This window comes from Symphodus melops (assembly GCF_947650265.1).
Source record: "Symphodus melops genome assembly, chromosome: 12".
Taxonomy (NCBI): domain Eukaryota; kingdom Metazoa; phylum Chordata; class Actinopteri; order Labriformes; family Labridae; genus Symphodus; species Symphodus melops.
The window spans coordinates 17945072-17971527 of NC_136702.1; the positions used below are offsets into that span (position 1 = coordinate 17945072).

Sequence of the window (26456 nt, forward strand, 5' to 3'; positions counted from 1 at the left end):
GTTTCTTTGAATGGTAAGCAGAGTGCTTGATCAATTTCTTTCAGTGGAAGGAAAGGATCTTGCATATGAAACAGCAATTAATAGAGCTACATGCTCAAAAAAATATTTTAACAACCCATTGTTTGAATGTTAGCTGTATCGTTGATCCTGTCTGCGAAGGACAAAGCATTTGTTATGAAACATTTTATGAAGAAGTCCTCAAGTGCAGAACCATTGCGAGTTTTGGAAGTTACAAACTATTACAATTTATAAGGAATACCTAAAAACAACTTTTGGCCACTTTTGGTCATGTAGCTAACTCATGTTACTGTCATGTGGTTATTAAGCAGCTCAAGTCATATGTGTAAAAATAAACTTTAACATCTTAATTGAGTTATAAATAAGGTAAGGTAAAAACAATAGGCTTTCAGTTGCAGTCTTTTAAACACAGTGGGAGCTCTAACACCTTACTGTGCCTGACCAATCAGAGCCATTCAGCTCTGCAGGGACTACATGCCCTTTTATCAAAAGTCCCTGGACCTTGAGAAAGTATATAACCCTTACCAGGGTCTTTTTAAGGCGTAAACCTTTAGCCCTGCAGAACTACATTTCTACCCTGGTAGATTTGGTGAAAATGCACGTAGTTCCTTAAAAAGTCCATAGATACTGTAGTTCTTGGGGATAGTTCTTCCGAAATGGGGCTCATCTGTCTCAACAATCTGTAGTTCACTTACTCTCTTGAAGTATGTTGTGATGAAAGAAAAGAAGTTCTCGGATTTGTCATTGTTTTTCTTTGATTGCCACCTTTAGTAATTTACCGTTATGTCATGAGGTCTGTGGTGGTTGACAAATCAAGTTTTGCAATAAGTACAGATGTCTAACTAAAAGGAAAAAAAATATTGAGGTAAGATGAATCCAGCATTTTTTTTTTCTTGGCACTGACTGAATAAAAGGTGTACTCATAAAGTCAGCCTCTGTTTTCTGTTTTCCCAGAATCTCTATCTCCTCCCTGCTGGTTTCTTACTCTGATCCCTCTCCAGACCTTTTTTTTTTTACTCACTCTTGCTTTCCCTTCTTCCTTGCTACCATTTTTCTTGTTGACAATCTAATTTCTAACACCAGCTTCATCTTATTACATATACATCCATCTTCACAGGTCATATAGTGTACTATACAAGAAAAAACACAACATCTGACTGAAGTCTGTATTGAGTCTTTATTTTTAAAGGTTACAATATTTTTGTTTATATCAGTTTGAGAAAAGTCATTATTTTATTGTATAAATTTGTTAAAAAGGACAATTTTCTTGTTTATAACAAGACCATGTGACTTTGGAAGATGGATAATCATATGTTTGAAATATTTTTTTCCCTCTTTCTATTGTTTGCTAATGCTTTGCCATTGTTACAGATCATGTCAATGGACATTGCACTAGCCCCACATCCCAGCCCTGCTCGGCGGGGAAGCCTCGAGCCCAGATGGGTCCCGAGGGGCCACGGCTTACACGCAGAGGCCCCGGCCGACCACCCTTCCGCAAGGCCCAGTCTGCTGCTTGCATGGAGATCTCTTTGCCTGTGTCCCACACTGAAGGTGTGTGCTTGTCTCCCTAACCCCCATTCCTTAACCTCTTTCATAATTAGATACCCTACCTACCAACATGTGCATGTCATCTCCTCATTCTCTGGGGTAAGTGAGCTGATTAAGGCCTTAAATGTGGTTAACAAAAGCAAGCGCATGATTCCACAAACTGACAGCAAATCACCTGCTTGCATGCTTCCGTTATCAGGACTGGCCCACAGAGAATGGTTTAAGAAAAAACAAAACATTATATCTAACTGTTCCATATACCCATTTTTCAAACGCTGCTAGAAAAATTAGAAGTTAGCTGCAAGATTTGGACACTGTCTGTCCGTCAAGCTTTAGATTTTACTTTAAAGCTTGACTTTCACTTAGATCTAACTCAACATAGACGAGGCAACATTTTCCAAGCAATTTTTGACAGTTGAGTAAACCTACTCAAAAGGAAAATGAATTTCAACAAAAGTCAAATCTGACAGCATATTAACAACACTTCACTACACAAAATAAGTAATATTAATAATTGAATGGAGGTACTAAATAAAGGTAATTTGACCAATTTTCCCTTTCTATGTTTTAGGTGTAACCTACTTAAAATAATTAGTTAGCATCCAGATATTAACAAAGAAGGAAAAAAGCATAAATAATACACTGTAGTTAAACCTTTTAGAGTATCTACATTCAAAACAGTTTTACTGTTCAAAAGTTTAAAGATTCAATAAATATTTTCTTAACTTAGCTTAAAAAAGAGAAGCTCACTGACAGACCTTCTGACCTTCACTAAGTATTACGTGCATTTCAATCAGAAATCATTTACAAGGGCATCTCTTCTTGTTCAAACTAAAACAGTTTTCAGCCTGTCCTCCACAAAAACGACTCCACTGGTCGTTTGTGCAAGCGTCAAATTACGACCCATATTTACATTTTAGATTCAAGCGACCTCTAGTGGACGTATAAATAACTTTGTTCCAGTGAATGTGTTTGTCATCGAATTTACATTTGACCCCTAACCCTAACACCACCCTCAAAAGAATACTTAATTACCATTTACCTTGGTAAGCGCATCAAGCAGTGTGACGGTGCAGGTTGATGATTTACTGGCATTTCTCCTCATTCGCCGGTAGGGGCGCTAATTTAGGAAACGCTCCTATGGGTGGTATTACGTGACAGACGACCTCTACGGTCGTATAGGTTGGAGGACTTGTTGACATTTTTACATTTCATAACTAACATACCAGAATGACCTGCAGCTTGACATCAAACCTGATGTTTGAAAGTGCTCCCAAAGTTTGGAAACTTTACAGACAATTCACATTCTCCTAACACCGACCTCCTGAAGAGTAACACTCATCAGGCTCAGAAACATCAAATGGCATTTCAAACAGGCAGCACTCAGGTGTTTGACTGGCCAGGCTTCTTGTTTGTAAGCTCATGAATTTGAAGTTTGTTGTTGCGTTAATGCCTAACGTCTTTAAAATGCCACGCCAAGAGTAGTCAGAATTGTTGAAGAAAGCTAAATTAAATAGGAGTTAAGTGATTTGTTTCAGATAGTGATTCAACATGACAACTTCAGTGAAGATAACACTTAAGAAGTGTCCAAATTCGGGATCACATTTTAAAGATTAAACACTCCTGATTTTGACTAAGTATTTTTTAACATATGTTGGGTAATGTTGAGTCATACAAGTTTTTATGCATGGAATAAAGTTGTGATTTTGGTCATTTTGGTCACTACTGCACACAAAGGATTATCTTATTGAGTACCTGAAAGATGCGTGCAGCTTCGGTCAGGTAGGTATATTGTTTCTTGAGTGAATCTGATGATGTAAACAAGAAGCTACACAAAGGAAAGAAACGTTAAAAGAAATTTTTCATTATTCTCCTAAATAACTTTTTTTTTTCTTTTTTTCCCAAAGTAGATATACATCTGCAGGATATTAGGCACAATGTATGTTTGCAGCAATAAAAAAATAACTGACCTGTGGACATGAGCTTCCCAGATGAGTCGATCATGCGCTACGTGTGGGTAGGCTCTCATGTTTACTTGCGATGAACGCTGTGAAATGGAATTCTTGTAATGTTTAACAAAATAAATTTAATGATAGAAAATTAATGTTCAAAAATGTAACAAAGAAGTTACAATAATAAAACATTTTTTTTGTATTGCAAACTTTAAAAAAAACACAGCGAAACAAAAATTTGTTTATTGGAAGATATCTGCTTTTTAAAATAAAAGTTTATAAATGCTTCATTGAAGGGCTTTTTTAAAAATGTAGATCAAATGACTGGTTGTTTGCAACCAATTATATCTGCCAGCAGCTATTGTTATTTTACCCAAAGTATTGTTATAGAAAATGACAACAAATATAGATAGACTATTAGCACTACTGCAAACAGTTTGCAACAACTACAAGTTATACTTCTTGACCGTTGGTTGCTTAGGCCTACTTCAAGCACATAACAGGGCAGACACTGGAAGAATGCAATATATATATATATATGTTTGAAATCCTAAATGCAGCAGTAAAATGTTTGCTATGAATGTCACAGTATGTTTTCCCAACCAGATAAAGTGCTCTGCACTTTGCAGTGCATACATGAAATGTATTTGGCCTGCTCAGTAATAGATTTAAAATGGATTAGGTATTTTTTTAAATGGGTAACAGAAAGCACAAGTAGCCCCTTGCCCATGTATTCACATTGAGAGAATATATGAATAAGTAATACAAGAAAACCATTCAAGTATGATGTGTCTCTGGCTCTTGGCATCTCCAATCTGACATTTATTTTCTTCCATTTGAACTCCTTCAAATCACACCACGCCATCTGAAATTGTATTAACTCACCAGACTGTGTTCTTGTGTGTACATGCTCCTTTGTGTCTGATAGACATATGTGTCTGTGGGAGCGTGGACAACAAGTGCTTTAGCTTGTGTACGCCTGCATAAAAAAAAAAAAAAAAAAAATAGACCAATGAGAGGAATCCATTAAGTTTCAATAAATAAATCTCTTTCCTTCAGACAAAAACAAGTCATACCACTCTGATTTATTTAACATGACTCCTAATATTCTCTTGTCATGTTAGACATTTTATTTCTTTCCCCCTGCACTTTAAGCAAGAAATGTTCAATCTGGGTGGAAAAGCCTCAGCCAAAACTTTCCAGTCATGTTTGCGAACTTAACTTTTAACTGAAATTCACTTGGCTGGGTGATGTTCTGAGGGAGATGGAAACAATATTAAGGATGGCAGGCGTACAGGCCTTACAGGCAAAAGTAGCTAATTGAATAAAAAGGGGTACAAATGATGATTGGCCCTGGAGGCTGAGAAGCTGATCAGCACTGCAGTGCTCTGATCCAAAATGTGGTGTGTGAAATACTTTGCCACCCCAGGTTGGTCTATTACTTTTTCCATATTCTGTCTGCATGATTATTAAATTACAGACTTCACTGTCAACCGAGCTGACTCACAAAACTACAAGCACTGCAACACCTTCATAAAGTGTGATTTATCATACAAATGTAAATATTTGTGCACAAGTAGAAATAGAACTTCAGAAATCCTTGGCTGTGTAGGTCTACTTCTCCTTGAAAAAATATCTGTACACTTACGATGATGGATTTTATGAACTATCATGGAGTGCTTGTGGGTCGTATTCCTCCTTCCAGGCATTGTCTGGCCCCCTTCCCTCCTCCCTGCAGGAAGGGTGCATTGAAAATGCACTCCACTGTCCCTAACTGAATCAATACCGAACGTTCATTTTTCTTTATTTTTGCACAGCCAAATTATAACATGTCCATAAACTATTCTCTTCATGCTTTGATGTAGTTGAACTATCGCACATGTGTGTAAACAATGCTTTAAAAAAAACAAAAAAAAAACGGGTGCGAACAGGCCTTTGTCAAAACAGGACAGGCAACTGTCTCTGTGGGAGAACTACTCTGGATCTGTTCTCAAAATGTCACAGTAACTGCATCACCCATGCACGCACATGCGACACACAGTTGTTCAGGTCTTTGCTGTCCAGATAAGAACATGTTCTTATATGACTTTCTCTTTGCATCTTAGTGACGCTAGTAAAAGTTAGACGTTATACACGTTTTAGTTTAGTTAACAGACATTTGTTAACGTATTGCCAGCTTATATATTTTTAATAATGCAGATGTGAAAAATTGATGCCAAATAACAAAACAAGGATGGTGCAGCTGTTGTGCTGCAGATGACCTTTTTACACCAATTCTGCAATTAGATTCATGCTGCCATCTCTATTACTCTCATTATACCACAGTGACCTGGAGTGAGAGGAAGGCAGGCTTTCATTAGCATAGACTTAATGTTTTATTAAAGCCGCTGCCTAGGCTACAGCTATACAACCTAACTCTTTTACACGGTTGATTTGATGCATTTATAGCCTCTGAGGTATCAATAAGAAACTGATTGACAGAAATCTTCAGCTATGTTTTTTTTTTTTTTTTTTTTTTGTATTTGGTCTACATGAATAAAAAGTTCAGAAGTATAATCTGATACCATAAGTACACCAGACCATAATAACAAGGACAAGTCAAATACATTTTTTTTAAAGACAAGTCAAAAAAGAGAATGATTGAAAGAAACATTTTTCCATGTTTACAAGGAGCAAAAGTTTAGAGAAAACACCTGTGTGAGAGAAGCATTTCATCATATGTTGAAAGGAGAATCATCTAATGTCTGTGTGTCTTATTGAGAGACAGTGCTTTCTTGCTGTCCAGTCTTGAACATACTGGAGAATTTTGCTCTGGCTGAAATTAAATTCAAAAAACGTTGTTTGTCTCCGGAGGCAATTCAAGTCATGCTGCAAGTTTGTTATCAGTTATGGTGGTGCAGTGGTTAGACGCTGTTGCCTCACAGAGAGGTGAATCCAGGTTTGAATCCCTGTCAGACAGGGCCTTTCTGTATGGAGTTGGCATGTTCTCTCTGTGCATGGGTGGATTCTCTCCGGTTACAATAGCTACCTCATGTAGTCTAAAAACATGCTCGTTAGGTTAATTAAGTTTAGGTTGACTTTAAATTGCCTGTCTCAGTCCTATGTCAACCCTGCCATTGACTGTCAACAAGTCCAGGCTGTACGCCACCTTTTGCCAAATGACAGCTGCGACCCAATGGGGAAGTTCCGTGTAGATAATGGATGGATGTTATCAAATGTTAGACCTTTTAAATCCTGGACATGTTTTTCACAGACATACTGCCATTTAATCCTGAGAGAAGACTGTCTTATCACTCATTTTTTATGTCAGTATCTTTTTGAATCTGGATACACAACACTCTTACCAAAATGCTATTACAAGAAACTTCCTTGAAAGTTCTCTAAGCTCACCAAACATCAGTCTTCTTTCTTCAGCAAACCTTTGCCCGTACTCTATCTGTCACCTTCCTTTTTGTTTATCAGTCGCATTGGGTTACCACAGTGAAAAGCCAGCAGGATCACTGGAATAATTAAAGGTCAACAAGCAGTGCGAGAGACGGGGCAGATGCTAATGAGGTCTGCATGCCAGGAAAAGAGTCAGGGGAGGCCAGACTCAATGCACAGTAAACATTACCATAACGCTCAACAGGATAGTCAGCACATCAATAAATATTAAAGACACAAGGAGGGAGACTGTTTGGTGTGCCTGCACATTTAATCAGAAAATTGGGAGTTTTTAGTCATGGCAAAATCCTCAAAATAGTCTTGGATGGTATGTGTCAGTGTGTTTATTAATTTAGACAGCTTCTATTTATGGAGCCCTTTATTAATTAAAAAAAACACAACATAAAAGAATAAAGTTAAATTGCACATTTCATAATCAAATGAAGCTATAAAAGAATATAATACTTGCAAGTCTGTACTTGCAGCCAAAGCGGAGTTTGCATTAATTTATTGATGAAAGATTTCTTGATTCTAAATCAAGTACACTAACAAACCCTAGAAAAGCATTGTGATACATCAATTTATGGGAAATCATTGTCCTGAAATCTTTTCACAGAGTTATTCGTGGTACATAAATACAGAGTTACATGAAGTTGCAATGTGTACATTAGGTCTATACACAACTCTGTTCGTCGCCTTGATTTGGGTTGCGTGTGTCCCTTATTCCTTTCCTCACACTGCTTCCCCAGCCCCTAGCTCTCTCTCAGGGCCTTCCGGGGGTCCATGTGTCCTGTCAGAGTACCACTGTGCCTGACTTTCATTAGCCAGAATCCCACAGGTTCTCTTACACTGCATAAACAGAACCGTGTCACACGGCAAAGTGATCGGCTGGTACCCAGACTCAAAGCAACACTACTTTGTCAATGTGAAATCCAAAAGCAATGTTTATGTCAGTAGGCTATGTTGTTATTTTTACAAGCAATAAAAAAAGCAGTGTCAAAATTATGACAATTGTCTTTTCGGTCTTGTGTTAGTTGTTGCAGTGCCTCTTTAATGCATTAAGTGAGGCTGTGTCTGGTTATTAATAAAAAGAGTGTAAACCTGCCACTGTTGCAAACAGAGTTTAGTCACATTTATGGTTTAAAAGGTACTTCAGAGAGAAGATGGACACGTGATTAGAGCTTGTGTGACCCCCTGAAACATAGAACAGCTGCCTTTTTTTTCAGTCTCCCTCTCCTTATTTTCTGTCTCTGCTTGTATTTGAAACAATCTCTCCACACTCAGGTGCATAATTCTCTTTTTCCCTCTCCGTCAATCTGTACGTCTCGTCTGTGTTTTGGCCGGGTGGCTGCACTCGTGTGTGTCTCTTTGGGCAATGGTGTGGTGTCTTATATGGGGTTCATGTTGTGGGGCACGAGTAGGGTATGCATCGAGGAGGGCAATGCTTCAGCAGTTACATGGAGTCACTATGTACTCCCATGATGAGCACCACACCACCGCCCCCTACTGCTGGAGTGAGAAAGGTAAGAGTGCTTCGGCCACAGACAAATCAACTGCTGTCCTTCTTGTTTGCGTTAGTCTGCACATCTGTCAGTCAGTATGTTAATCCGTCCTGTGGCCCTATTTCAGCAAGAACATGATTAGAAGTTCCTTCACTTGTCCAGAGGAATGGGATGGGGCGATGCACAGTATTAGCACGTTTCAGTGACAGCAAATGCCTTAAAATGAGGGAATTACATAGGACTTTACATTTATTTGTTTGATAAATGCATTGTAAATTGCATACATTCAACATCAGTCAGTTCATTTTACTCTGAAGTGAGTAAACTGGGCTGTCTACCCATCAGAGTGCACTGCACTCTTTTTTAACATTAGACTTGGAATGCAGCACTGCACATTGCCAGGCTCTAAATAATTAAAAAAGGCAGCAGTAGAGAAATACTTTTATGGTGGGGGTTTTGAGTACACAAAGGGGGACTTGAATGGGTAGCACTTTAACAGCGTTAAAGGAGTTTTATGATTTAATGCAACTGCAGGTGTGTGCATGTGTGTTTTTTGTGTCTACATGAGTGATTGTGTGTGTGCGTGTTTAAGATCACATGGCTAAGTACATGCAGTGTATCTGAGTATATATAACAAGGCCACTGGAAAGACTGTTTTCACTCTGTAAAACAACATGCACTCTCAATAACAAGACAGAAGGATTTTTGTATGTCAGTCCACTTTTCTCTTGTGTTAAGATGGATCATTTTGCATTTCAGAATTTAACATCTTTTCAGTGGAAATTTCCTTCTTGTTCCATGCAAGTTGTAGACCAACCACATCTGTACATGAGATCATTTGATTTCTGCTCTTCTTCCCTCTCCTTATGAGATACCTAATTCTTTTTTATGACTTGTTCTCTCATACACCAATACCTTTTGTCTGTCACATTGATGATGCCTTCCACAACTTCTGCAACTCTACCGTGTCTCTGCTGCTCTCCCTCTGGCTTTATCTTCTCTTTGGAATGCCTCATGTCTTACCTCTTTCAACATTTCTGCTTGTTCCGTGCTTCTGTGTTTGGCGGTGGCAGCTACAGAAAGCCGTGAAAACTCCTTCAGCCGTTCGCGCAGTTCCAGCGTGTCCAGCATAGACAGGGACACCAAAGAAGCTATCACCACACTACAGTTCGGGGAGTCGTACGGCCGAAAGAGTGATGCTATTACCACCCCATGTCTGTGGGTGGGCACCAGTCTTGGTATTGTCCTGGTCATCCCAATATCTATTCCTACCGACCAGGAGGAGAGGATGGAGGAACCTGTGACCTTTGGCCCTAGCGGTAAGCCCCTATGAGACCAGGTTACAGCAAAGACAGTATGAACCTAGCATAGGTTAGAGATCACGATGTTATTACAAAAGAATCTGAGAATATTACAGACGTCTCTGCTGTGTTCACGTTTATTTTTTACCCACCGAAGAAAGTGTTTTAAAGACTCATCTTCTGAGCAGTTTTCTACCAGAGTAATTTTGTCACCATATCTGAATCAGGTTTATTTACACATACAAGGAATTTGTCTCAGTGTACTGGTGCTAAAGGAAATAAAGCAGAACTAGCAAAAACGTAAACGTCCAATATTCTGCTTTTTCTGGTTTTATATGCTCTTTAATGTGTTTTCCAGGTGTCTTTATCATGTATAGGGACATCTATTTGCAAAAATTCAAAGTCCGCGTAAACACAGCTTTTCCTTCGTCCTCCTAGTAGCATTAGCCACATTAATGCTAAAGCGTTGTTCCAACTCAGAATGTGGAATGAAGTGCACTTAAATAACACCTCTGAAGACTAATGCTTATAGCATTAAAGCATTATTCAACCATTCATCAACACATTCATACACGTATGTTAGAGCCTGCTAGTAATTTGCCATGACAAGCTGCACACCCGGTTGTAATCCTACGCCATCTCCATAGCTACAACTGCACCTGTTGAGATGAGTACAAAATAGCTTGACTATGGTTTTAGACCGTTTAGTGTTTAATCCAAATGTCACCACATTTGACACAAAATGACCAACATGTTAACCATTCAAAGGCTACATGGAGGGTTGTGATTAGAGTGAACTGACTACTTGAACAGTTTTTTTCATTGTGACTGAAATCATTCTGATCACAGACTTTATATTCACTTTTTACATGTGTGTTATATGGTCTTGGTATTCAGATTTAATTGGAACAAGATAGAACATCCACTTCAGTAATGAATACATTGTGCATTAATTTTACCCACAGTGACCTTTAAGCGCCAAGCTTTTTTTATTGTCTTAATTTCAGTATTGTCATAAAATCTTTTAAAGGTGATAATAAGAAAACATTACTAATTAACCAATTTAAAGTCATGTGCTTGACTGGAGAAATGCAGAGACAATATTCAAAGGTGTGTCTCCTGTCTCCCTGAGGTACTGTACAGTGGATGTTAGAAGCAGCTGCTGCAGAGATAAACCTTGTTTGTGATAGATATCCTTTTGTAATAATTTACCACCCTGTCTTTCTGTTTTACTTTGATATGATCTCTTCATTTTACAATAATGACTTAGAGTACAGTCACTTTGAAAAGTCATGACACTTATGTGGGTATGTTATTACTCTATTTCTTACTTATATTTTGAAGGGCTCTGAATCTGAATTTTTGAAAATAATCTTTTTCTGTTTGCCCACCTATGAAAACATTGACACTCAAACAAGCAATTAAGAAACCCAGCTGTATGAGGAAAAGATCTCTAATTCAGAGAAAATACATCAATACACCCAGCAGTCTTTTCTGAGGCAGCAGTTTTGATCTTGAAACTGAATGTAAAAGAAGCATGCTTTCTGGAATGTCAGAAATCTCTTTGAAAGAAGATTTGGTGCTCCTAAGAACTTTTGAACTTCAATATCTGATCATGTCCTCTGTCCATTAAATGTTTTTAACAAAAATGTTAGCAAATTCTAGCTTTACTGGATGTACTGATATTTTCACACAATTGAACAAGCATACACAGATTGTCAGTCGTACTAATATATTGTGTTAGATTCTCACTATTGCAGAATCAGAACAAAATAAACCATCATAAATCCCTTCACACAAAGGTGATTGCATGGTGAATATGCTTTGTAGCGTTCGGTTTTTCATTCCTTTCCTTTTCCCTCTGTTAACTTTACCCCAAAAATCCTAGGAGCAGTCTTGATGCTGAAGGGCTCAGTGTTACGCTTGGGCTTCTTAGACTGCTCAGGCACCCTCATTCAGAGCCCCTATGAGGTTTGGCGGGACATCAATGCAGCTGAAGACCCTGACCGACCGCGGAAACGCAAGCTGGTCCACTTTTCCCCTTCATCCTCCCAGGAAAGCTACACAGACGGACACCTGGCAGTGGTTTGCTCGGAGAGGCAGGCCAAAGTATTCTTGATGCCCTCCCAGTCTTGCCTCTTTGTCCACAACATCACAGAGTCATCCTTTGTACTGCGAGCAGATGTGGTATCTGTGTGTAACAGCGTGTGCCTGGCTTGCTTCTGTGCTAACGGTCATGTCATGACCCTCAGGTAAAACTCCAAGCACTCATCTATTTGCAAAGGTTTCTTTATTTATTTGTCAGATGTTTATGTTCAAGTCTTTCACCCTCTTGGTTTCAGGTGTAAATGATCAAACTCCATTGTCATTGTTATCTTTGCTCAGGACAGAAAATCTGAAATTAACTGAAGTTTAAAATTGGTTTTCTATTCCTCTGACAGCCCTTTCATCTAAATTTTACATTTCCCTAGTCACACAAAATGTACATATTTATGGCAGGGAATGCTATGTAAAGTGCCCATCAGTAATGACAAACTCCATTTCAAACACATTTACACACCACTGGCTATGCCAACAGGAGCTATTTGGGGTTCAATGTATTGCAAACCTTTCAGTTGAGCGACAACTGCCTATACTACAGAGCCACAGCCACCCTGAGTTTATGATGCAGTGGGGCTTCACAATCAAAATCATACAGTAATTCTAGCGTGACAATTTTGGCCCAAAAGAAAAAAAGTTTGGACACCACTGAATTAGACCCACTTCAATTGACTGTTTGAATAGTGCTGTTGAATAATTTGTATTGAACACAATAACTAACTGGTCTCTGTTGCTTTAGAACAACTCTGGCAATGGAAAGATTTTTTCGATTCATCCATCTGTATTGAGTATAAATGAGCACCCTTGTTCTTGCTTTGATGCTAAAAGGGGACTTTGTTGGTTCATGTATATGTCTTTACTGTACGTGCACACTTAGATTTTGTGTTATATGTGCATTAGAGGATTTGAGGCACTTGTTTTGGAAAGTTCACAGTAGTGGAAAAACCTCGTCCTGATGTGTGGGGCTTTGGGTACTTTGCACTTTAACAACTGTTGCTGTTGTCTAACTTGTCTTCAATTGTCAATCCTTCTGTCTCTGCTCACAGTTTGCCCAGTCTGAGACCGTTGATGGATGTAAATTACCTGCCACTAACAGACATGCGCATTGCACGAACCTTTTGCTTCACAAACGGGGGGCAGGCACTATATCTAAGCTCCCCAACAGAGATCCAGAGAATAACATACAGCCAGGAGATGTGTGACAATCTTCAGGTTAGTCTATCTATCTACACATTAAGTCCTTTAGAAGAAATGGTTGATGCACTTAATAAGCAGGTGTCAGTATTCACACCCTTGGACTACTGGAGGTGATTGTCACACTTGTCATTTGTGATTTAATCACCACTAAGTCTGCTGAGTGCATATTTTTATAGTGTGTATCCAACTGTATGCAGGTTGTGTGCGTGTGTGCGCATATGTCAATAAGAGCATGTGTTTACAAGCTGTCACTGCACTCTGGTGTGAATTAAAAAAGTCTTCAGTGGAGCTTCTGTTTTGATGCTGCTAACATGCTACTTCCTGGCAACAGTAAATATGTAATTTAGTCAGGTTCTTCCAAGTTTTTGATGGAAACCTGTTAGTGTATTTTAGTATGTCGAACTGCATTAAGACCAACATTATCATACATTTTGCTGTGGTGGTCTTCCCAAATGTAAGAAAAAATTAAGTGAACTCGTCATTCTGACCCCACCCAATCAGTGATGACTGACAAATGATTCAATATCAAATATGCATCTTTGTATAGCAATAACAAAACTGCTGCTAATATTTGTTATCATTTACATTCATTTCAGGAGATGCTGGGAGAGCTATTTACACCTATAGAAACTCCAGAAGTCCAGAACAGAGGCTTTCTGAAGGGATTCTTTGGAGGAAATGCTGCAACCTTCGACAGAGAGGAGCTTTGTGTGTTTCTTTTCTTAATTTTTATTCTCAACATAATAGGTTTCATGTTATACTGTATGTTATAATTAAATGCAAAACATAATGAATGTCTGGGAGGCACTAAAGAAAAAAATATATATGAAAGTCACATAATTAACCCAGTTTTGATTAGTGTAATGTTTTTTTTATATATTTTCTGTCCTTTTTTTTGCGGATGTGGTTTGCAGTTGGTGAGGCAGCAGCTGGAAAAGCTTCTCGCAGTCTGGCCCAACACATCCCTGGTCAGGCAGGGATGGAGGGCATGAAGGTGGCAGCTGGTGGAGTGGTGGGAGAGCTGGCTCGGGCGCGAATTGCTCTGGATGAGAGAGGCCAAAGGCTCGGAGAGCTGGAGGAACGAACTGCCCTAATGATGACCAGTGCAGAATCGTTCTCAAAGCATGCTCACGAGGTAAAGGCAAAATAAGCATTAACGAATCACATTTGTTATAAAAAGGTTAGACCTAATGCTTGCGTAAAACACTATTTATTCAAATAAAAATGCATTAATGATTCCTGGAAATTCAAATATAAAATATGCATGAACTATTTTGCATTTTTACAGATATTACAGATATTTCAATCACTGAAGTTCTTCCAACCATTTCAGATTAAAATAGTGATTTAGTCAATTAAAAATATCAATTTATCTCTCAAGAGTTTAACGTTTATAATACAATAATGTTACTCATGCAAATGTTTTTTTTTACTATTAATATGAAGTGACTTTTTGTCTTAAAGGTGATGCTCAAGTGCAAGGACAAGAAGTGGTACCAGTTCTAATGGCCAGATAGAAGACTGAGGCGTTGCTTGGTCTGCTTTGGAAATATATGCCACAGTTTTCACTCTACAAATGAGAGCACTTGAAAGAGAGACTCAAGAGTGACTTTGTCTTTACGGCTTCTGGACTGACTTTGTGTTGGTACGGTCACCTTGCCATTGGACTTGGTCATGCGAGTTCCCTGTCCTGACATGTTGTGACAAGTAGAGAAACAGAATGGTGGTCGTAATAGGGCTGATGATAAAGGCAGAAATATCTGATTGGTTTGTTGGTTGTGTGTGTGTTTGTGTGTGTGTGTGTGTGTGTGTGTGTGTGTGTGTGTGTGTGTGTGTGTGTGTAGGTGTGTGTGTGTGCGTGTGTGTGTTTTGTTTTCTGGACCTCACTGTGTAGATAATCACAAGTAAAGAAATCAATAAGAAATGCATGAAACAAAGTGGATGACTATTAAAAATATTCAACTGCCATATCAAAAAGCAGCATGCTACTTTAACATGGATACAAACTAAACCCTTTTGTTTAATCTGTAAGCTTACAACAGAGACTATGAAAATATATTTATATTTTTTGAAATTTTGACAAAAAAAACTATATATGAAAAGGGAAATGTATAGCTGCATTGCTATTAAGCCAAAACGTGTTCCTTTGCCTTTTTTTTTAATTCATGCATATGGTTAACTTTTATTTCTTCTCGGTCTCAGTAAATATTCAATCTTACCATAGTATAGAATCAGTACACATATTAAGCTTTCTCTAATCACTTAGAATGATAACACTACTATGTTTTGACTAATGCTACTACATGGTTCTTACTAATTACTCTGGGCTGCACAGTGCAAACACAAATAAGTAGTTTAGAGACTTTTCTACACAGTCTAATCACTCTTATTTAATTTCCCTTATCGGCTGCTGCTACTTACAAAAGCATTAAATAATGAGAAATATCTTCCTTCCCAACAACAGCTGTAGGGAAACACCGTGCAGACTGTTGTCAAATGCATGTAAATGCAGACAGAGCTAAAAGAGTGTCTATATCCATAGAACAAACCTATGTACCATTTATGTGCCATAGAAAGAAGATGAGTCACTGCACTCCCTGCAAACTTACGAAGAGCTCATTTATTTTAATCATAATTTATTTTCCTTTTCATCCAAATGTATGATGCTGTAGGCTACTTGGAGCTGGCAATAGAGGCATTAAGAAAGTCAACGTTTGTCCTCTTAATTAAAAATATATGAGATTTCTTCCCCTGTTGTTTCTGGTTAACCATTTGAGTCAATGGCTACCTGTCACATTTGCAAGTTGATTGAGCTAATGGGTTGTAAATGTGTGCGAGAAAGGAGCGCCACAAATATTTAACCAGGCTATTTCTCTACCAAAGCAATCAAAATGAGCGATACACTCCCATCTCTTCCCACCTCTGTCTCAAAGGACTTCTGTTTTATGTGTTTTCACCTTTTGACCTGAATGGTCGTCTATTCATGATCACAAATAATGTAGTTTTTCACTGTTTGCATGTTGGGGAATACATAAGGGAGATGGAAGCACTTCCATTAAATTGCCAACAACTCCTCCAGTTTGAAGAGGAAAAAAATAAACAGTGTTTTCAGTGATGTTCTGTTAAGAGTCAGTGAAGAAACGATGTACATGTGCAACAATTTCAACTGAAAGCAAATGTGTTCCTTTTTGTTCAATATTGTTCTTGATGACTATGATCTCCTCTTGTCACAGTCCTTAATTGATGGTAACAGCCTCTTAACTGGTGGCTATTGTTTGTTAAAAAGCAAATGTTCCTTGATACATGGTTGTGTATCATATTGTGATTGTGTTTTACATGTCAATGGGTAGCCATGTGGCACTGGCAAACAGTCTTTACTGAGGAAGATATTTTGTACTTGTGCATTTGTCTGTATTAAGAATGAATCGCAGAATATTACTGATACGTATCCCTCAAAATCAGATGTGTACACGCACATTAGCGTGAACATATAGGAAGCAATTTGCCTTGACCATGCTGAAATCAATACCAATAACATATGGTCTGCAACGTGTACACTCAAAACCTTAAAAATGCCAAGTTGATGTTCTACATTGATAGTTATTTCTGCCTACTTCCCACATGGCATTCCTAATGCTTAAAGGTCTACTTAACCTTTTAACTTTCATCAAGATCACATCGTAAATAAAAGTGGTAACAGTTCAAGATTTAATTCAACAAGGTGTCTTAACATTTAAAAAAAAATCAATGCTGTACCGTCAATGACGTTTGTGTTCAGTGCAGTTATTTAAGTAAGAGAAAACAAAAGCAAGAAAATAAAGGAATAAAAAAATATACCAAAAGAAAAAGATAAAAAATCTGACTTCTACTTACAGGGTGTTTTGTTATTAAGTTTCTTGGTTTTAATGTTTTCGGTTTTTCTATTGGATGTACTGTTTAATCATGGGAGAAAGATGAAACAAAAAACGTCAAAAAGATGAAGACATACTTTGGACATTTTTCTCTGTATATGTTGTACCTGTTTCTGCTGGTACTGTATCTGGTATTATGGCTTTGTCTCAATCACTGGAACTCTGTAGTTCTTCACACTGTAGTATCCTGAAAAAAGCATTTTTCTGGTTTTCTCTCTGATGGCAGCAAAGTTTGTCTTATATAAATGGATTCTCTCACGTTCTGTTCTTATATATATTATAACAGTGTAATAGAATTTACTTGACGAAATAACTGAAAATATGTTGATGCAAAACTGAAATAAACATTGATTGATGTATAACAGATGTGAACATTTTTTGTTTGTCTTCTTACCCAAGTTAGTTGCTCATTTTTGGCTTATATGAAGTACAGGATCGTTTGCACATTATATCAACAGTTCTCCATTTCTCTGGCAGGCTTGACATTGTTCTACAGTTTTCATCTTAATAAGAAAATATCATGTTGTTTTTTTTCACACACTTGTTATAAGCAACTCAGACCACACACCATGAATAATAATACATTCTAAGCCTTAAGTTTCTGTGTCTTGGATTTTGCTTCATAAACCAATGATTAATGATTTTTCTTATTAATTTTTCTTCGTGTACTTGTATTTTTTTATTTTCATATTTTTGATATTGCACACCTAGATATTGAATGCTCAAGTTGTTTAGTATTTAAATGGTATCAATAAAGCTAATTTAAAAAAGCAAAAAATGAAACAGTAACATAGCTTTAACTTCCGCATTTCTGTGCAATCAAATTCAGATCAGATGAGGATTCGATCGCGCATTTAGCCAATCTAACCGCGAGTCAAGGAAGGGGTGACCAATCATATCGCTGTATCGCACGGGCTTGTCCCGCCCCCAGATTCATTCAGTGGGCAGTTTACTAAACTGTAGCTGAAGTACTTTAACGACATAACGGAAACTTGCAGATAACTTCAGACGTGACAATAAAACATTATTAGTCCAGAAAGAAGCTATTCACAATGCCGACGCTGAAAAATATTATTCTTACTAGGAACAGTAATAAGCAACGTTAAAACCTTCGTAACGTAAATTACCTCTTCTCATTGTTTTGACATTAGGGCATCTTCAAACCAACGATGAGGCGTTTAGACTGTGGACCTCTGTAAGTCACAGCTAACATTAAGGGACAGTCGGCGCTTGGGAAGGATGTCTCTTCGATTCGTTTTGTGGTTGCTGCTGAACTTCTGTCTGGATCTGCTCAGACATGAAGTCTCGGGGACTAAAGCAGCCTCAGTACCCAGTGCTGCAAAAACAATAGTATGGGGACCTGGACTAGAGACAAACATAGTCCTTCCTGCTCGATTTTTCTTTATACAGGCGGTGGACAGCTCGGGGAGAAAGTAAGTCTATTAGGCCTACTTCGATATTGTTTTAACAAAACTAACACGTTTTTTATCGAGCAAGAATCCGTGCAATGTATTTCGAAAGTAATGCTGCGTTCAAGTGCTCCACGTAGCGCCCTATTTGTGTGTTCCCAGTATGAATACGTTTGTGCAAAATAACTTGTGCAGTTTTTTTGGGGGTGATAAACAAAACATATTTGACAATTCAGTGATTTCGTTATGGCCATAACTTAATAGTTAACCGGTTGATTTAATCACTATTATCCAATTACGAGATGCATGGTCGGTGATGTTTATTTTTCTTTTAAAATGTATCTATTGTATTTGCTTCTTATAAAAATAACTGACAGAAATAGTAAGATTGTGTTGAGCCTGAAAGCCCAGATGTCTGGTTTCTTTGTTATTTTTTCAGGGATGATCTGTGGAAATGTAACAAAATCCCCTTTTAAATGAAATTGGTATAAAATAAATTCCTATTTGAGTCCTCGTGATTCTTCTTTTTTTTTCATTAAGAGTGAAAATTTACACGTTTTATCCTGAGTGTTTTTGAGGCAGGGAAATGTACTATTACCATTTTTTTGTCTTTTAGTACCGGATAGCTGTGTTAGTGCAGAGAAAGAACAATGTAGTGAAATTTTAAACTGGTATGAGCAGACATGAACGTTTGTGCCCCAGGGAGAAGAAGCAGACAACCTGAAATAACCCCTGACATCAAAAAGCTCCCATGGGCCCAATGGAGGCAACCCAGCCTACTCCAATGGGTGTCACTTTCACACGTTCTCAACAAAGATATCAGTTTCCGAACAAGAACATTCCTTATTGTTGTCTGCAAAACTAGTGATTTTTGGTTGGCAATGCACCCATGAATCTATGCTAAAAGTTCCTCTGAAGTCTAATTTCACTTGAGCAAATTAAATATTTCACACTTTTTTTTTGTTTATAAAACTAACAATCTTTTTGTTACTTTAATCAATGCAGTTAACTTGTAATATACCTGCGTTTTTCCAAAGTTGTACTGTTCTACATAAAAGCGTATTTATGTTTTTATTTTTCACAGTTTCACAAGTTCACCTGGTGAAAAGACCTTCGAGGTAAAGATGGTCTCTCCAGCAGAGCCGTTTGTCAGAATATGGATCCAGGTTCTGGATCGTAATGATGGCTCCTTCCTGGTGCGCTACAGAATGTATGCCACCTATTCAGACCTGCAGATCCAAATTCTGCTTAAGAACAAGCATGTTGCCAAGTCACCATTTATTCTAAAAGGTAAATCCCAACTAGAGGTGTTTTTTCTGTCTCTAGGAACTGATAAAAGTGGCACATATATATATATATAAAAAGATTTAAAGTGTGATTTGGGGTTTTTTCTTCACAGGCCGAAGCTACCACGAGGGCTGTGATTGTCCCCAGCCCAGTGGGTCTGCATGGGAAGCCCACATGCACTGCTCCCAGTCCTTTTCTCAGATAGACAGGGACCTGGTCCTCTTTGCAAGTGTCGACCCAGATCGCAATGCACAGGAGATCCCACAACGTTTTGGACAGAGACAAAGCCTCTGTCACTACACTGTCAAAGACAACAAGGTACCTCACACCAATGAAAAAACAAGTTTTCCAAAAACTATAGTACACAAGAAGATTTCAATCACATATGTATACACAAAAATGTAGATTCATGCCTCAACTAATATAACTACAAAGTGTTTTGATAGTAAAACAGTAAGCTATCTCCTCATTGACTGACTAAAGGCTGACACTTTTCGACCAAATTCCAGCACTACCCAAAGCTCACATAGTAATGAAGGGTAGTGTTTCTTGAGTTTGAAGAGTAACACGGGCCATGTGAAAATGTAAAGTGGGTCAGGACAGCCTGGAGCTATGTGACACACCTGTAAGAACAGTCTAGCATCCAGGTGTTCAAGGCTATGATCCTTTCTAAATAGCCCTCCAGACGCCAATCCAGGTTCCTGTAAGACTATATTGTTAAAGTGTTACCGTTCCCACGGCACATCCACGCAATGTATCTGTTCTCAATGATTCACACTTCATTGTAGTTTCCACATCATGTTTTAAGGCAAGTTGAGTGACCATATATCAGTAAGTTAAGTGCCATAATAATGTATCTCATTACAGTGAGCTACTGGTAAAAGTCACTAAGTAGCTTCATACAGCTTTTGACTTTATCACTTGGAGTTCATCAGTGAACTGAATTTGCAGTTAATGCTCATATTTTGATCCCTGAACTTCTGAATCCTGTTTTGACGCAGATCTTTTCTCTCTTCAGGTCTATGTTAAAACTTTTGGAGAGCATGTAGGATTCAGAATCTTCATGGATGCCATCCTCCTGTCGCTCACCAGAAAGGTAAGAGTAGAGAGTCACTGTGTCGAAACAGTTATTATCATTAAGGTAACATCTCAAGAACTTACCGATAGATAGATGTCTTTGTAAATAGTCTTTTCAAGTCTCTTCTAGTTTTCCAAATTACATAAACGTTATAAACAGGGGTTCAGAGCAGAGGCAAAGAGAAGATTGATGACACTGACAGCTGAGTCCGACCTTAACTGTAATTTCAGATATCACCATAGATGTTGACATCAAGGATGAAACCGAGATGTTCAAGAGTGTTACTTCATGATACTGGTAATAGGATGTCTTCCTCACAAAAGACACTGAAGGGCTGAATTATGAACTAGTAAGCAACAGTTGGCAGAAGTGCTACCTGTACCTTTAAATGGACAGCGACTGCATTTTAATACTCAAACTCCCTTGTCCACTGCTGTCCAGGTGAAGCTCCCTGACGTGGAGTTTTTTGTAAACCTGGGTGACTGGCCGCTTGAGAAGAGGAAATCCCCAGAGAATATTCATCCTATCTTTTCCTGGTGTGGCTCCAACAGTACCAAAGATATTGTCATGCCCACTTATGACCTGACTGAGTCAGTCCTTGAGACTATGGGAAGGTAAGGTGGTGAATCTGTAGCATAAACATGTTCGGCAACTTTGGATTAAGGAAAATATTTTCTTTAATTGTGCATGCTAAATGTTTCCAAGTGTGCACAGGCATCAGTAAGAAAATGTAATCTGTACAAGAGCTGACACCACAACCTAAAGCTAATACTCTGATTTTTTCTTAGTATGGACTTCTCACTTCCTGTAAGGTTAGATGACTGAAAAGTGTGTATGTTGTTTATTAGCAGAGGATGGGAGCTATAGTCAGCTTGGACATATGCAGTCCCGTTTTAGCAGGATTTGATTTCAGTGCACCGTGACACTGTCACTGTGCAGACTGAATAATGGGGACCGAAATAAACCTGTGTGAGGACGCTCATTATTTGCTCAGTTACCTCATGCATTTTTGTGCAGCGCAATAGCGATAGCTAATTGTGTGACGACGACAACAACACAAGTTTTGTAAGCAAATGCTTGTAAATGGAGCCAGAAAACATTCCTCGTTTCCACCTATCATTCACTTGTGTTCCCAGTCTTATCTTTAGATTCTGCTGGACAAAATTCAGTTTTATTCACTGCAACAGTGAACAGGTGATAAGACATCATATGTGATTGGGTTTACACTTCAGGAACTAAGACAAAACTAATTGTATTAAGTAAATTAGTTCCTGGACACAATATTTGCTTTCTAGCTGTCTAAATGAATCTTTGTCGGTCGATGATTTTGACAGAATTTGATCCTTCATTTGGATAAGGTTAAGCACAGGTTTAACCTGTAATTATGTTTATTCTTAGTCACATAGGGGCTGCTATATCTTGTTTGGGGGAGTATTGTATACAGAGGGGGGGGGGGGACAGCGGGTGTGTATTGTAACTAATGTCTTGTGTCCTGCCTGTCTGTATACTGCTACTGGATGCCTTGAATTTCCCTCGGGATCAATAAAGTATCTATCTATCTATCTATCTATCTATCTATCTATCTATCTATCTATCTATCTATCTATCTATCTATCTATCTATCTATCTATCTATCTATCTATCTATCTATCTATCTATCTATCTATCTATCTATCTATCTATCTATCTATCTATCTATCTATCTATCTATCTATCTATCTATCTATCTATCTAAATCCTTCAATCCTTTTATCCAATTTGACAACCTATTTCCCATCTAATCAACAGAGTAAGTTTGGACATGATGTCAGTTCAGTCCATTACTGGGCCACTGTGGCCAGAGAAGAATGTCACAGCTTTCTGGAGAGGCCGGGACAGTCGTCAGGAACGTCTGGAGCTGGTCAAGCTTTCCAGAGCTCACCCCGACATGATAGATGCCGCCTTTACCAACTTCTTCTTCTTCAAACATGACGAGAGCCTCTATGGGCCGCTGGTCAAACACGTTTCTTTCTTTGACTTTTTTAAGGTGAGCGTGCTTCAGCATGGCTGCTCTGTTATTGATTCATAAATACTCTGTGCATTGGACTCTGGTAGAGTCTGTTTTGCTAATAACTTTGAGACACGCATTAGCATGTGATTGTAAGTAGACTCCAGTACAACAACAACAACAAGGGAGACTTACAGACAGTACAGACAAGATCAGTGTACCCAACTTCTTTAGAACAAACCAACACACAGTCTTCAGTAGTTGTTTGAAATAAAAGTGACGACAAGGGTAATTTTCTAAGGAAATGATTGGCTCCCACAGTGCCTAATGTTTGTTAAAAGACATCACCAGTGAGGTGCCCCTGCAGCTATGTCTGCAGTGCGTCCGAAATGACAATTCTTTGCTAATCAATGACTCATAACCAGAGTATTTATAACTATTCTATGTCCATCACCAGTACAAGTACCAGATAAACATTGACGGCACAGTGGCGGCGTATCGACTGCCGTACCTTTTGGCTGGAGACAGCGTGGTCTTAAAGCAGGACTCCAGTTATTACGAGCACTTCTACAATGACCTTCGACCGTGGGAGCACTACATCCCAATCAAAGCAGACCTCAGCGACCTGCTGGAAAAGATCCAGTGGGCTCGTGAGCACGATGAAGAGGTGATGATGGTTGATGTTTGGAAACATTTCGTTGGTGTCATTCTGTTTAGTAGTTTATTATTGCTCAGTTACATATTTTACAAGTTCTCGTTGATGTGTCCCTGTGGGAAGAAGGAGGAAAAAAGGTTGCAATGATTCATGTTTTGACCTGCTCAAAATTTTCCTGTCGTTCAGGTGAAGAAAATTGCACTACTGGGTCAGCAGTTTGCGCGCCATCATCTAATGGGGGACAGTATATTTTGCTACTACTACAAACTTTTTAAGGTAATATTTGTACAGTTTTCACTGTATTGAAAAGCTCATTGTTATCTAAAATACTTAACAGTACTTACCCTTCTCCCTCCTTGGACTGGTGCTGGAGTCATGTACATTTGCCTTATTTTTGTCTCTGTATCAAATAGTTGCACATGAAATGTTTTTGTTGATTGAATCATTTGGCTTCAAGATGTCTCTCCCCCTGCCTGTGTTGGCTACTTTTGTAAGTTTAGTGCTCTTCTTTTAGGAGTATTCCAAACTTCAGGTCACAACTCCAAAGGTTCGAGAAGGCATGGAGCTAGTAGAGCAGCCCACTGATGACTTGTTCCCATGTTCCTGCCACAGGACGAGGGTAAGAGGCACCGTTGAGTTCCTGTTGCATCGTTTCACCTCCCCTCAGCTTACGGGCAAACGTCGCCAAAATGGACAACCCAGTTAGCTTTGAATCCTAAGCTGTCCTTTTGTGGGCCAAACATTTATAGCTTTGCTTTTTTGTTCCTAAATCACAAGGTGGCATTGTTTGCAAAGACACTGAACAGGACTTGAATGAATTGCTGCCTCGCCTAACAGCTATCCCTGTACAGTACAACATTTGTCAACCTCGGTCTGGTTAAATGTACAAGTGACAAAACGTTGTCCAGCAAAAGAGTTCATCATGTATCTATTCAAACTTACTGAGGACTTAGAATTTATCAATCTAGAATCTCTGAATGCAGTAAAAACAAACAAAAAAAGAACACATTTGCAGATCTGCACCTTCCATTTTTCTGTAATGATTTTTGACTTAAAAACCCCAGAAAGACCCCAGAGTTTGAGTTCTTAAAGTAGGACTTATTCTTTGCAATTTTCAAGATAGGAATTTAAAAAGTGTTTCATTTTTATTCATACTTCATGAAGGGCAAATTTGTTACGGAATATACCAGAAATCATATGTGTGAAGTACATTGTAGTAAATCTGTTTTTAGTGTTAATAATGTTTGTTTTTTTTTAAACTCAAAATGTTATGTCAATTCTTACTCTGCAGAGTGTGACTCCCTCTGGTGTGTGAATGGTGTCATCACAATTGCCATAATGAATTCAAGTTGAAGTTTACAGTTTCGTATTGTTAGCCTATTAAATTATACACAGGTGTTCATAATTAGTCTGGCTGGCAGTGTGTCTGGTAACAGTAAGGGAAGAAGATGCTCTGCTGGTACATGTTGTCACCAAACACTGTAGTAGTGCAGTATATACAACAGTCACAAAGTTTAACCAGAGGACTAATCAGACAAAATAAGTGAAAAAAAGTGGGAACTTATGTAGTTGGTTTTACCTATGTAATACAGAAATTGAACTGAAATTTACAGCTTGTACACAAGCCTGATTATGTTATTTATTATTTCAGTTTCTGATCGCAAACATTGCTTCCTAAATACTTACAACAAATTCTGCAAATCGTTTTTTCTTTTTTCCACGACTTGACACATTTTCTAGCGACACTTTTCACTTCTTCTGATACTAACATGAATCTTCTGTTTTGTTGTGTTTTCTTTTTCAGTCAAAGGATGAACTTTGATGACCCAACATCCAGTTACAGACGAATCCTTCACATCTCACATACTGCCAAATAATTTAAAAAGTGCTGAAAAAAAAAGTATGAATGTCATCAGTAGTGCATTATCATTTTTTTAAAGACATATTTCTTTATATTTGTGAAGTGTTTTTTTTTTTATATTTTAGAAGTAGCAAATACAAAACACAAAAAAGTTGTTTTGTACATATGCCAAACGGTTGCATCCTGAGAAAACAAATGAAGTCATTCAAGATTAGATTTCTGTTTTCTTGCTGTTTTGTCAACAAGCATCTCATCTGCTATATTCCCTGAAAGAGACAAACCTGCCAAGCTTCCAGGCTGCTGCCGAGCAGAGTCAAAAACATCATTTGTTCCTACAGTGGCCCAGCAATGTCTTTTTTTTTTTTTTTACTTGTTTTCTTCTCTTGGGGTATATTGGGGTAGCTTTTTGCAAAGCTGTAAAGTAGCTTCAAGGAGCTTGAGGTACCTCCTTGAGGATTTCATAAAGGAAAAGTACTTTCATGCACAAGTAAAGTATTCTGTAATAACACTGATAATAATGATGATCATCGATCAAATGAAAAGAGAGATGTTTTGTAAGGATGTCATTTATTGTTTTCATATACTTGTCAAGTGGTACCAGTATTCTGTGAATACCTGGTTCTTGTTGAACTCAAAGCTACTTGGTTAATTTGTTGCTATAGAAACTCAACCTGGCTTGTGAGACGATGTTAATCCAAATACCTGATCTGTAAAGATCTGTTTGATTTCAGAGCTGCTTGTTAAAGTTTCAATTATGTGGCTATCAAATGAACACTTCTTTCACTTTCTTTGTTGAGCACATTGATATAAAGACGAGCAAATTAAACAATAAAAGAGAATGATTGAAAAGAGGACAGAACTAAAACAAGAATTGAATTGTTTGTGTGACATAAGAGCTCTTAACTTTGGGTACTTTGAGTAAATGCAAACCAAATTAGTTGCTTTTCTCTAGAAAAATAGTCTTAGTTTGTCATACTATTTATTTAGTTTGAACCTTTTACTCTGTCTCAACTAAACAAATCTAAAGGTAAACAATTAGTGTTGTGGTTTGGGCAAAATAATATTACAATTGGTTTTGCTGAGGATACACATCTTGTATACCTTTTGCGATAGGCTACCTGAAAAGCAGGAAGTTCCAACGTGTGCCTTTTGGAAAGGACAGGAGCCAAACCTGGGTACAATGTGGTGTTTTGCATCGCAATGTGGTGTAGATATTTAAATAAATAC

At 38.1% G+C, this 26456-nt stretch overlaps 2 protein-coding genes across 15 annotated transcripts in view; both read left to right on the plus strand.

The window, feature by feature from the left end:
* stxbp5l (syntaxin binding protein 5L) overlaps nt 1–17314 on the plus strand; it is a 111528-nt gene extending 94214 nt beyond the window's left edge. For 8 of the 12 annotated variants that reach the window (XM_079357151.1, XM_079357155.1, XM_079357158.1 and 5 more), the window contains 8 exons: nt 1390–1569; nt 8363–8464; nt 9517–9762; nt 11633–11996; nt 12891–13056; nt 13638–13749; nt 13956–14176; nt 14506–17314. In XM_079357151.1, the coding sequence (XP_079213277.1) occupies nt 1390–1569; nt 8363–8464; nt 9517–9762; nt 11633–11996; nt 12891–13056; nt 13638–13749; nt 13956–14176; nt 14506–14547 (1433 nt within the window). In that variant the 3' untranslated portion in view covers nt 14548–17314. The remainder of the gene's footprint in view (nt 1–1389; nt 1570–8362; nt 8465–9516; nt 9763–11632; nt 11997–12890; nt 13057–13637; nt 13750–13955; nt 14177–14505) is intronic. The other 4 variants (XM_079357153.1, XM_079357154.1, XM_079357157.1 and 1 more) reach the window with 3 other exon arrangements.
* A 513-nt stretch (nt 17315–17827) lies between these two features.
* poglut2 (protein O-glucosyltransferase 2) lies at nt 17828–26078 on the plus strand. 3 transcript variants are annotated; one of them, XM_079357167.1, is made up of 11 exons: nt 17828–18385; nt 19446–19651; nt 19761–19966; nt 20667–20744; nt 21168–21340; nt 22515–22752; nt 23171–23380; nt 23555–23644; nt 23883–23987; nt 24660–24729; nt 25173–26078. In XM_079357167.1, exons 1-10 carry the CDS (start codon nt 18192–18194, stop codon nt 24681–24683), a joined length of 1524 nt encoding a protein of 507 aa, XP_079213293.1. In that variant the 5' UTR covers nt 17828–18191; the 3' UTR covers nt 24684–24729; nt 25173–26078. The 3 variants fall into 3 exon arrangements, with proteins under 3 accessions (XP_079213293.1, XP_079213294.1, XP_079213295.1); XM_079357169.1 differs by lacking the exon at nt 17828–18385 and adding an exon at nt 18812–19145; XM_079357168.1 differs by lacking the exon at nt 24660–24729 and having other exon boundaries at nt 17829–18385.
* The last annotated feature ends 378 nt before the right edge of the window (nt 26079–26456 follow it).